The sequence below is a fragment of the Aulonocara sp. 'chitande type north' Nkhata Bay genome, linkage group LG11, assembly GCF_057382095.1.
Source record: "Aulonocara sp. 'chitande type north' Nkhata Bay isolate Kocher_YH1m ecotype deep benthic linkage group LG11, A_spYH_male_GT1.1, whole genome shotgun sequence".
Classification (NCBI taxonomy): Eukaryota; Metazoa; Chordata; class Actinopteri; order Cichliformes; family Cichlidae; genus Aulonocara; species Aulonocara sp. 'chitande type north' Nkhata Bay.
In genome coordinates, this window is record NC_141354.1 from 28,511,831 (window position 1) to 28,524,013 (window position 12,183).

Genomic DNA, 12,183 nt, shown 5'->3' on the forward strand with positions numbered 1-12,183 from the left:
CAGTGCTGCACAAACAATAGTATTCCATAGACTAAACACAGATCACAAATGATCATTATAGACTGTTTTAGGTGTTTTCTTTTTTGTTCCTTTGGCTACCTGCAGTCCAAAGAGGCACTGTGTTGGGCTACAGAGAATGAAGTCAGCCCTCCCTGCAGCTCTCCCAGTCGTGGAGCAGGAGAGATGTTGGAGCACAGCAGATAGCCACAGTGAACATCCCTGAACACAAAAGGTGCAAACACATATCAGCAGGAGAGGAAAGTAACCCAGAGCTCCACAGGAGGCACAGACGACTGGCTTACTGCTTGTTACACTGGATCCACGTGTCCTTGTCTTTTCCACAGTTGCCTTTTTCTGTCCCTTCAATGTTAAGCTTCTCGTAGCAGAACTTGTCAGCTGCTGTTGCCTCTGAGGGAAACACAAGCAATTTTAAGGAGAATAATACGAGGGTGTTTTCTGTGCAGCTCCTCTAGATCTCCTTGCGTTGGAATGCACATGAGAGAAAACACCTACTTTCTCCCCAAATGAACTTGCACTGTCTGTCTTTGGTTTTGCACCTTCCACTGAAGCAGCGACCCTACAGGCAAACAAGGTGATTCTTAACAAAGTGCATGCCAATCAGCTGAGAGGTTTTTAAACATTTTAATGCAAGATCACATAAAACTCATCAAGATCTTACTTGGTCTTTTTCACATGTGTAACCATCCATCTTGTGCACATTTGGTGGACACTGCAAAAAATAGAGAAAGCCTCAAAAATACAGTGATGCAAATCTAAGTATGAGCAGATGTTTAGGAGGAAAAATCCGTGCTCACCTGGCTGGAATTGCCCAAGCAGATTTCTGGGATGTCACAGTCATTCACCGCATCTCTGCACACAATTCCCCTGAACTCCATCTGTATCAGCACACAAGACAAATTAAATCGGAAAAGGTTTTGTGTTTCATTCCACGTCCGGCAGAAAAAAACAAAAAGTCAAACGTTTTTTGCCATCATAAAGTAAAGTGTGTGACAAGTCTGCCCATTCACAGCTAAAACACACCCCATCAATGTTAACTATGTCCATATCTTTTCTTGTAGGATTTAATGGTCCTAAATAGTTTCCGTTTCAGTTTCAGTAGCGGAGGAGTGCCTGAAAGTGGCATAATCCCCGGAGACCACGGCTATTTTTTCAGTGCTTCCAATGTAGGAAAAAGGATATCTAGTTCAACACTTCCTGTTTTGTCAGTCATTGTTAGATTTTACACAGATACATTTTTGAAAAGCTGATTTAAAACTAAATCCCCATCAGATCGTAGCTAATAGTATTTCAGCTTCTGCTCTCCACATGGACTGTTTGTCTGCATGCAACCAAACCCTGCTTGAATGTGACTAAACCAAAAATCCACCATACTCTGCAGCTCCATATCTGTTTATAAAGATCAGTATATTTAGATAAAAACCACTTAAAACCTGCTACTGTCCGGTTTAGTACCTGGCAGTTATTGCAGCAGAGTCCATTGCTACAAACAGAGCCCTGAGTCAGGGTGCAGTTCTTGCAGCAGTTCTCTCCTTCTTTTGCACATTCCTGAAAGGAAGAAAAACTTTTCTCAACACAGTTTATTCTTTGCCTTAATTTCTCCAATGACTTTACTTCACTGCTTCAGATGTTAACCCTTTTTCTTTGATTGTTTATTTTGCTGTAACTCATCTCTTTGACCTTGGATGATCATAAAGGTTAAGCCTTCAGTATATATATCTGTGTATTTTTCATTCATCCGCGGATGTTTAACTCACCGCTGGGTTTCCGCAGTCACACTCCTCTCCTGGCTCCACAAAGCCATTGCCGCATTCTGGAGGGTCTAACAGCTGAGTGAATAAAGAGCTAAATTAATATATACACTCACCAGCCACTTCATTGGGTATAGCTGTTCACCTGCTTGTTGATACAAATATCTAATCAGCCAATCACATGGCTGAAGCTCACTACATTTAGGCATGTAGACATGGTCTGGAAGACCTGCTGAAATTTAACCCGAGCATTAGAATAAAGGCGATTCCAGCAACTTTAAACGTGGCATGGAGCTTTAACAGCTCCCAAGCTACTGGCATTTTCCTGCACAACCATCTCTGGGGTTTACAGACAATGGTAAAAAAAAGACAAAATCTCCAGTGAACAGCAGGACAAAAATTCCTTGTTTGATGTCAGAGGTCAATGATCAGACTGCTTCCAGCTGACAGGAAGGGAACAGTAACTCAAATAACTACTTGTTACAACCAAGGTATGCAAAAGAGCATCTCTGATTACTTCATTCAGCAGGAAAACACACCATATCACAGAGCTGAATGTAATGGAACGGGCGATTCACATCATGGATGTGCAGCTGATTAAATCTGCAGCATCTGAGTTATGCTATCATTTGAATGGAGCAAAATCTCTGAGGAATGTTTCCAGGATGTCACGAAGAAGCAGATCTGAAGGCAAAGGAGGGTCCACCCTGATACTAGCAAGGCATACCTAATGAACTTTCCAGTAAATATAGATTATATACGTATGTAGCATTTGGTTGAAAGTATGATGTACCTTCAGAGGTTTGTTGAACAGGCAGGCTCCTCCACCGCTGTTCAAGAAGTTATAGTACTCCTCCACATTGCAGTCAGAGAATTTCTTGGGCAGGTAAAAACTGTTCAAAACAACAAGAACGCATCGGGCTGTTAACGCGGACACAAAATAAACCACGTGTGCAGATTTTACTGTGTGCGTGAGAGGGTTTCCTCCCTGCCAACACCAAAGAACAAAAGACTGAAAAAACACAGTTTTAAGCACCTTAACCCGTTCAGTCTTTGTATCGTGCATTTACTTAATTACAATTTAGTTTTACACAATTTTACAGTTACTAGTGTGAACTGTTTTTTTATTAATATACTTAAAATTGCTTCTTTTTTACCAAACATAAAACACACTTTAAATATTAGAGGTTTTACGGCAGGTTCACTATACTCACAGTTCAGAGGAGATCCTTATAATAACATGGAGACAGACATTTAGCACAACTGACTCTGTGAACATCGTACGGAGATATGAGCGGGCTGTAAATGGATTCTAAGATGTGCCGTTTTTACGTTGTCCTGGAAAACAAGCCTAATATTATCGATGAGTCATTTTTAAGCCGGCATTGCATTATCATTTGACACTGAAGCCCCAAAAGAACAAAAAGAATATCTGACTAATTTTTTTAATGAGTTGCTCAGAATAGAAATCAAGCTCTGCTGAGAGTGTCATCAGCTCTTTAATTCTCACTGTGATTGCTTCAATTCATTTATAATTAAAGGCTAAAGTCCAGCTGGATGGCACATCCATCCGGACTTCAGTGTCCGATCTCAGCGGAGCTTGAAAATGCCTGGCCAGGCTGATGCTTTTAATGGCATTATCCCAACAGTGAGCAGCACTTAAATATTATTATGTTCTTCTGCACTGTTAGTCTTAATCCTGATTATTCTGCAGGAAAAGGTTAGAGTGGCTCATCAGGCCTGCCAAACCAGACAATGCAATAATGAGAGAGTCGAGGGTGGGAGAGGCTTTGGCTGATGTTTCATGTGTAATTTGACTAAATGAAGCCATCACCAATGATGACGATGGTTATATAAAGAGGAGGTAATGGATGAAGTACACTACAATATTTCTGCAAGTTTTGGGAATTAATAAGGTTTATTGCTGTCCCGACTCTTATACGGGATTTGTTCTTGAAATCTTGTAGCTTTCATTCCCTTTTAAACATCAAGATGAGGTGAAGCAAAGAAGAAACATGCTTGTGTGATTCCCCAGTTGGTACCACATGGAATAACACTATTATTCACTCTTTATTTCACAGCATGCACACAATATGATCAAAATATGTATTATATTTTTAAAATAGAAATAAAAAGACCACTATAAAAAACAAACTATTTCGCTAGCAACCTTCTTCCTTCCTTCGCTCCGTTACAGTCAGCTTATAACACCTGGTGGTTATTAGGACGCTCATCAGCAGCTTAGCCATTTCTCAATTTCTTAATCTCTGCATTAAAATTGTGAAGTGGGATTTGAGTCTTTGTCGTGCCTGTCTATTCTTGGTACTGTGCGTTTTAGGCTATCTGGCCTCATTAAATTAAAAAATATTAAAGGCTTTAAGGTTGCTCCCTTTGAAATACATATTTTGACCCGGTTTGCTGATGGCAACACCCATTCTCACAGGAGAAGGAAGGAAATAAAAATAGAAAAACCTACAGAATTTAACTGCTACCAAATCCTAACTTAACCTTAATGGAAAATGTGTTTTTTTTTTAAGAAACTTCAGTTTATACAAGGTGTAGTTAGGATTTAAGATCTTAAGAAAAGCTACTGTATACACTGCATAGGAGCACACATACCCACAGATGGGTGACATATTAAAGGAAAAACCTGAGCTTTGCTGGCACAGCTTTGGGAGCCTTTGGCCCCTTAAAGAAATGTGTCAAATATTGCAAACCTACATGAAGTTGCTCTGACTGATCCTATAAAAAGGCAGAGGCCACTTCCAGGATGAAAACTGTACAAATATCACTGAATGATTTAATGAGTGTGAAAATGATGTGAATCATTTTGCTGTCTTCGCAAACACCTGTGAGAGACTTGAGTGTTGGACAGCGCTGATTAAAACATCTAACGAGGAAGTCTTTTCATTACTTTTCATCACCAGTGTGTCAATGTGTGTGTGAATGGGTGGATGACTGGATATGTAAAGCGCTTTGGGGTCCTTAGGGACTAGTAAGGCGCTATATAAATACAGGCCATTTACCATTTACCATTACTTATCTTGTTTTTCTCTTTCCTTTAATTTGTGTCCCGTCTGTATTTTAACACAAATCCACTCAGACACGCACTCGCGCAACACACAAGCAAACAGAGGAGCTACATCCTGTGAAAAAACTAGTTAAAGGTAGTCAGGTGAAGAAAATCAGACATGCAGGTGCTGAGGGATTAAAAATAAACTTCAGAGGCCGCTCATTGAATACAATCGTCTGAAACACCACTGACTCGATTTTAGGGAAATTGCTTGGGTCTGTTCACAGGTGACAGGTTTAAATAAGCACAAAGTCACCTGTCCTCTGTCATGTGACCTTGTGACAATAGAGGAGGTTTATTAAGGTAAGCCAATAGAGCAGGATCTCAGTGTTTGGGAAGTGTACTTGTTGTGTTGTTACAGGAGAATGAGACAAATATTGACCCAAGATGAGAATGACATTGCAGACTGTATCAACTGGATAACGATGAACAAAAATCAGTAATGAGAAGTTTTAATTTTTAAACAGCAGGGTGGAGAAGAAGCCTCTCGGCAATCGGGAAAAACAAATCAATGACATTTATCAGCTATTCAGTCAGTAACATTGCCCAAAAACTGAAAAATACACACTAAGTATGTGATATTTTACAAAGTGATCATGAAAAATACAGCCAGTGTATTACAAACAGGACATCAAGCTGTATTTGTTCATATCATCTAGGTAAAATGAGAAGCTGGGGCCACAGTGGCTGTAGTGCCCTTGGATGACAAAGGGAAAGGTTGTGATGACTGACAACCTCCCTCCGACGCAGCCATTTGGTTCAAAACCAGCACAAGCAACGCTCACAAGCTTCAGCTCACCTGCTGTCCCATTCGGGATGGGGGGGGGGGGGGGGGGGGGAATTGTAAGAAGTATATAAGAAGAGAGGTACACGCACACAGACAGACAACACACACACAGATCACACACAGACACTCACAGTGGCATGATGCCAAGCAGGCCTGTGCAGTCCACAAAAATATTTTAATCATCTATTTTCTTATCTAAGCAAATAAGACATTACAGAAGGCCTTTATGCAGAGAAATGCTCAATGTTATATAACAAGAAGATAGCAACTGGAAATTAAACCTGGACTGTCCCCTAGTGGTGAATTATAAAGGTACAAGAACACAGCAGTGAATGACATACATGTAATTTAAATGGATAAATAGATTGATATTTGAGATTTAATTGGTTTTAAATACATAAGAGACACACATGTAAACTTTGTGTTTACATATTAACACATAGCTTTGACAAGGCAGGATGACACTTATTGATAACTGCAGTTATAGCGATATTTAAGTAAATATTCATACAGGGAAGGGAACGAAAGCAACTTATAGTCTGGGTAACATTGCATCCAACTCCATGCTGTGTCAGAATTTGTTAAAATGCTTTGATGAGACTGAATCATCGGCATCTGTGAGAGTTGACAAGAATTCAGCTGTGAGATGAGATCAGGAAATGCACTTTGAAAAGGAACTTACCCAATGTCATCCATGATACAGCCGGCCCAGCGATCATCACACTTGCATTCACCTGGAAAAATACATTTGTGATATCATCAAAATTGAGTTTTAAGAAGAATGTGTGTTTTTATTATTGTTAGGGGGGAAATTTGACAATATTTACAAAAACAAGTGCAATTCATATGTAGTGTACAGATGTGTAAAATACTGGACACAGTAATAATAAAATTAGGGAGGTTTGGAAAAGAAAAACATAAAAGCACATAATGTTGGAGAAGGAAAATGAAAAGACAAAAAAATGCGGGTATTTACATGTGTTTTTTACATATATTTTACTAGTTAACCTCATATTGCAGGAGACGGTTAAAGTTAGATGCCTTTGCATGTGTGTAAATGCATAAATATATAGAAAAGTCCAGAAAAGAAAACTTAAAAACACAAAGCAAACAAGCAAAAAAATATTGTTCTGTGACGTAAGTATAGAAAAAATAAAGATATTAATTATTATAGATAGTATAGTTAATTATTCTATTAGGTTGTAACACATGCCCAGCCATTCATTCCTCCTCTCCTTTTCTGGGGTGCATTTACAAGATATATGAGAATGGAGATGATGAAACCTCAACAAAAAACAAAACAAAAAACAAAAATAACAAATAATAATCAGTGTTAAATCTCATGAAGAGCGTGAGAGAAGACAGAAGGGATCATTAAGATTTAACGGTTTACCGTTAAGGATCCTCTTCTTGTCCGAGAAGATGCCGATGTTCTGTCCAAGAGACTGTGCGAGGGTAATGGCCATCTCATTAGTTTTCCCATACTGAAGAAAAAATGCAGAGGAAGAGAGAATGAAGTGAATCAATGAAAAAAAGACCAAGAATCTTTGATTTATTGTAGGAAATCTTGTTGTAAAGCAGAAAAAACAGTAATTAATTTAAATGAAAGAAAATTGAAATTATATGAATCCGATGGTACTTTTCTTTTTCTCATAATTCCGTTGATTTTTACAAGATCTCCAACACCACTGGCTAAAATACAGCTCCAAACCATGACAGAGCCTCCACCGTGTTTTATAGATGGCTGTAGACACTCACTGTTGTACCTCTCGCCTGACCCCTACTGAACATATTGGATTGAAAATTAAAAATTGGATAGGTGACTCCATTAGTTGGACCCATGTGCCTAAAGACACCATTTAAAATTAGTTCTTCGCTAAGTTGTTTGTTATGTGTAGACACAACTATGATTCATCCCGTTATTAATGCTTGAATGATTCATAGCTCAGTGTTTAGGGACTCAACAACAAACAAGCAAACAAACAAAAAAGTATTCGTCTGAAAGTGGGCGAAAAAGCAGCCAATGTCCAAAGAAAACCCTGAAGAAGTATTGCTCAAGACCACGTTAAAAATGGCAAAATATAGAAATGAGGGTTGGTTCAAGACTTTTGCACAGCACTGTATCCCTCATTTAATCACAGAAAACAGTCGGTGTTGGTGGTGATCAATGTAAACTGACCACTGTGATTGAACTCCACGTTGTCTGCATCATTTAAATCACCTTGTTGTTGAATTGTGCTATACAAATAAACTTGCCTTGCCTTGCCTTGCCTTTAAAATTATTTAATTTTCACTCACCTCATTGACGCCCCCTCCTTTGGTGAGAGAGCAAACTCCGCCCATATAGGAAGCTCCACCCCAGCTGCTATGAAAGCGAGACCCTCTGATGAAAGAAAAGGGTGTTTTATCAAAAGATGCTGAGTGTATAAGGGGAAAAAAAACATTTTATTTTCCTAACTGGCATACTCACGAGAAGAGGTGAACAGAGTCACATTTCTCCTTGATGAAGTCTTTCCTGTACTTCATGAACTCCTTCAGGGTCACCATGGGGTCATCGTCAATGTTAAATTTGTTGTCAGCTGACCAGGTTTCCATTGCAACGAGCACAATTCGGGTATTAAGTTGTTCCCTGAAAATCTGTGGAAAAAGCAAACTTGATATCAGGAAAAATGTCAAGAAGGTTTAAATACTTGTGTAACAGAAAGTGGCAAAAATATTCGGTTTGATGTGTCATGAGCATCGGCATCTCCAGCTGTTCAATACGACAGTGATCAAATGCTCAGTATGATCCTGCCACCAGACAGCTGCGGCACATCATAAGAAACCAGACAGACAGTAAACAAAGGGAACCGTCTGAAGGACACAGTGGGAGCAAACTCTGCTGTAAATAATAATGTTTGCTTTCATAAGACGCAAATCTGCAGGTGCCTCGGGCCAGACAAACACCGGAGGAGAGCAAAGTGTCTGCATTCAAAATAAATGCTAATGGTTTGTCAGTGCAGGGATGGAGGGGTCAGTGTGCATGATTTAATCCCATTGTGGCCCCTACAAACTCAAACTATCTGCCTCTGCTGGTGCATCTGTGTGGAGAGTTCACTGCTGCCAAAAGTGCAGAAGGAACAATACCCACAGACACTAAACCTGCTCCAGACCATTGTTGCGTTATTTCTTTTCCAGCTCTTATTCCAACATTTCTTCCAGGTGTATGCTATAGTGTTTAGCATAGATGAAAGAAATCAATGCGTGCCTCCTAAATAAAGCCTGCTTCATATGATCTTCTTCAAGGGCACAACAAAAAGCATGACCTTTCTCCAGCTTCACCAGCCTCTCAGCTTACAGACGTGACCCTGTCCCAGCTCAGATTTCAGTAATACAACACACAGACGTGGCTACAAATAATCAAACACTTAAAATCTGCCTCTGAGCTGTCGGGATGCCACCACTGCTTTTGACATCCAGTCATCTGAAAACCTCATAACTGGGCGGTTAATGGCTGCTCGCGGCATATTATGGGCCAGGAGAGGCTTTAAATGGGGAGAGTGAGGTTGGTTAAATGAGAAATCAGTGCAGCGTGCGCTCGACTCCAGTACCTGGGAGTGCTTGTGGCAAGCTTTCCAAGAAGCGGATCGATACAGTTCTTACCATGTCAGCGATATTGACCACTGTCTTAGCGTTGTTGTTCGTATGCCCGACGGAAAGCCGGTGCTTCTTATACTGTAGAAAGAAAAAAAAACAAAGAAAGAGAGACAAGAAGGATAAATTAATATAAATGGGTTTCATAATCTGGAACAAATTTACTTTAAGCCATTTTAATGCATGGAAGAAGCCTGTGTCTGCACATTGGATTTAGTCTTAATGTTGCTTTTATGATATAAAAACAAAGTCAATTCCATTCCAGTGGATCTTAGTTGATCAGAATGTTTTTTCATGCTCAGTAAAGGCAGCGTTTGAAGTGCATGCTCTTACTTTGTTTACAGCCTTGACTCTCAGCCCAACCAGCTTCCTGTAGACTCTGAGCTATTTAAAAGATGTTTTTCTTTTAACAAAACCCAAGAAACCACACAACAAACAATGGAATGAGTCTAATTTCATACATGTCTTAAATCCAAAGCCTGACATGCTTCAACTATTTCTTCCTGTTTCAGTATTCATCAATCCATCTTCTTCTTGTCCAATTCAGGGTCATATGGGTGGGTGAGCCATCATGCAAACGCCACACGGAACATCTTTATCCCGCTAGCAGATTCAAACCCATGGCCTTTCTTGTTGTGATGTGACAGTGGTAACCACAGGACCACCGTGCAACCCCCTGTTTGACTATTGTTTACTGGAAATGGTAACACCAAGATTTACGTGAATATCTATCTATGTGGATGACCACATGAATCTTTCTGCAAAATTAATTTACAAGAACAAGTGTATATGAGTCCAAACTTTTCCATCTTAGCTGTATTTTACATCTTTGAAGCATAAAATGTAAAATGAATTATTACGACTCTTAATATTGACAGAATTGTTTGGATACGCAGTCCTGTGAAAAACTAAGTACACCCTTTCTGCCTTCATAGGAATTAAGATGATAAGTAGCAGCCAGGTACTGATACTCAAATGGAATTTAATAATTGATCATCACCAAGTGTGAGCACCTCTATAAAAAGCAGACGTTTTGGCACTTTACTGGTCTGAGGCATTCATGGTGTGTGTCAAAACAATGCCACAATCTTCCCAGGAGTGGACGACGCAGCAAATTGAACCAGAAGAGCAGATTTTCTAATGCTCGAAGAAATTTAAATCTACAGCCTCAGTTAGCATGTTAAATGTCAAAGATGACTGAACTTGGTGTGTTTGGAAGGGTTCCCAGGAGAAAGCCTCTCCTTTCTAAAAACAACATGGCAGCACGGCTAAGGTTTGAAAAGCTGAATCTCCTTTAGAGAGACGAGACCAAAGCGGAGATGTCTGGCTGTCATTACGGCGCCACATTTGGAGAAAACCAAGCAGCGCATCAGCAAAAAAGCACCTCATACCAACTGTGAAACACGGTGGTGAAAGGGTGATGATTTTAGGCGTTTTGCAGTAACGGCGCCTTGGCAACTTACAGTCATTGAGTTGACCATGGACTCCTCTTTATACCAAAATACTCTAAAGTCAAGTGTGAACCTAGACTTTAACCCCAAACCCATGAAATGCTGTCATATGACTTCAAGAGAGTTAGGCATAAAGGGACGTCTGCAAACTTCAATGAACTGCAACAATATTGCAAACAAAACTGTTTTTAGTAAATAAATACAGTCTCTGTCTAGTATTTTGTGTTGCTGTGCACCTGAGGTTGAAATTAAATAATTTTAAACCTGATAAGCACCAACTGAGTTTTATTATGACCTTCTAAGTAAGTCCGTAGAATTGAAAAGGGATGTGCACTCTTTCTACTATGACTGTTTGTGATGCGACAGTCAGACAGTCGTGATAAAAAGTGACGCTTCACACCTGCATCACTTCAATCTAGAGAGATTTGTGGTCAGTGGGCCAGCATAACACGATTTCTGGCTTCAGGTCACATTCATGTCTATTTTTTGTAGTCTCTAATAAGCTTACCATTAAATGGTCATTGATCACCATCAGCTCGATGTATTTGGTCTCATCTTCTACACTTCGTGACAAACGTGGAGCCTGAAAAGAGACGACAGTTTTATCATATTAACGGGAGGCAGACGCCATCTTTTTCTAAATAAAAAAATTAAAGAGAATTTCAAAAGAGTACAGTAAAAACAAAGGTCAACTCGAGGCTCAAAGAAAAATAAATGACAAATCAAAGAGCATCAGCTTAGCAAAAGCCAAACCAGGTTTGTCTGTGAGCCCAAATCAAAGTAAATATGAGCGCAGCTTTCAGGGCTGAGAGACAGACAGCTGCAGACACCTGACTATGTCTGAGAAAAGGCGAGGAGGGAAGCAGCCTCTACTTATAAGATAAATATTTCATGAAACCGAAGAAGACGAGAAGAGGAGAAGAGCGGGCTGGAGAGCTGTTGAGTGGGAGGAACGCTTGGAAACAGCGCACTCTTTATGAATTAACATAAAACATATTGACGGAAAGCAGTGTAATCAAGACAACAGCCTTGGTAGCATAATTAGCTCTCTGTCTTACACTCATGCAGGCATGCACAAAATATAAGCATCTGCACGCCTCCGCTGCTATTGGTGATCATTTTCCTCTGCCATCTGAGCAGCTGTGGTTCAGGTGGTTCCCCGGTTACTATACTGCCTAAATATCCTTGGGCACACTGACTTCAAGCAGCTCTCAATGGCAGTCAAGCTGCCACCATTAGTGTGTGAGTGTGTAAGTGTGTGTGCGTGGATGGGAGACAGATTTTAAAGCACTTTGTAGCACCCTTCTAAGGTGAAAAGACCCTGCATAAGTGCAGACCGCTTTACCATTTAGTAGACTCATACCTGTCTCTTTTTCCTCCTGTGCACAACTTTTGACCCTGGAAATGGAGGGCTGGGAAAAGGTGGTTCTGGTAGAGCGCCTTATAAACAGACGGACACACATTCAGTAT

At 40.0% G+C, this 12,183-nt stretch overlaps 1 protein-coding gene across 3 annotated transcripts in view; it reads right to left on the minus strand.

The window, feature by feature from the left end:
* The window catches only part of adam22 (ADAM metallopeptidase domain 22), a 67,126-nt gene that overhangs the window by 11,635 nt on the left and 43,308 nt on the right, over window positions 1–12,183 (minus strand). For all 3 annotated transcript variants that reach the window (XM_086311791.1, XM_086311790.1, XM_086311792.1), the window contains exons 8-22: window positions 12,077–12,153; window positions 11,222–11,296; window positions 9,272–9,343; window positions 8,100–8,266; window positions 7,928–8,012; window positions 7,023–7,113; window positions 6,312–6,363; window positions 2,563–2,662; window positions 1,776–1,847; window positions 1,474–1,566; window positions 816–896; window positions 680–730; window positions 514–577; window positions 303–408; window positions 100–219 (exon numbers count right to left, since the gene is read on the minus strand). In XM_086311791.1, coding sequence (XP_086167917.1) covers window positions 100–219; window positions 303–408; window positions 514–577; window positions 680–730; window positions 816–896; window positions 1,474–1,566; window positions 1,776–1,847; window positions 2,563–2,662; window positions 6,312–6,363; window positions 7,023–7,113; window positions 7,928–8,012; window positions 8,100–8,266; window positions 9,272–9,343; window positions 11,222–11,296; window positions 12,077–12,153 — 1,306 coding nt within the window. The remainder of the gene's footprint in view (window positions 1–99; window positions 220–302; window positions 409–513; window positions 578–679; window positions 731–815; window positions 897–1,473; window positions 1,567–1,775; window positions 1,848–2,562; window positions 2,663–6,311; window positions 6,364–7,022; window positions 7,114–7,927; window positions 8,013–8,099; window positions 8,267–9,271; window positions 9,344–11,221; window positions 11,297–12,076; window positions 12,154–12,183) is intronic.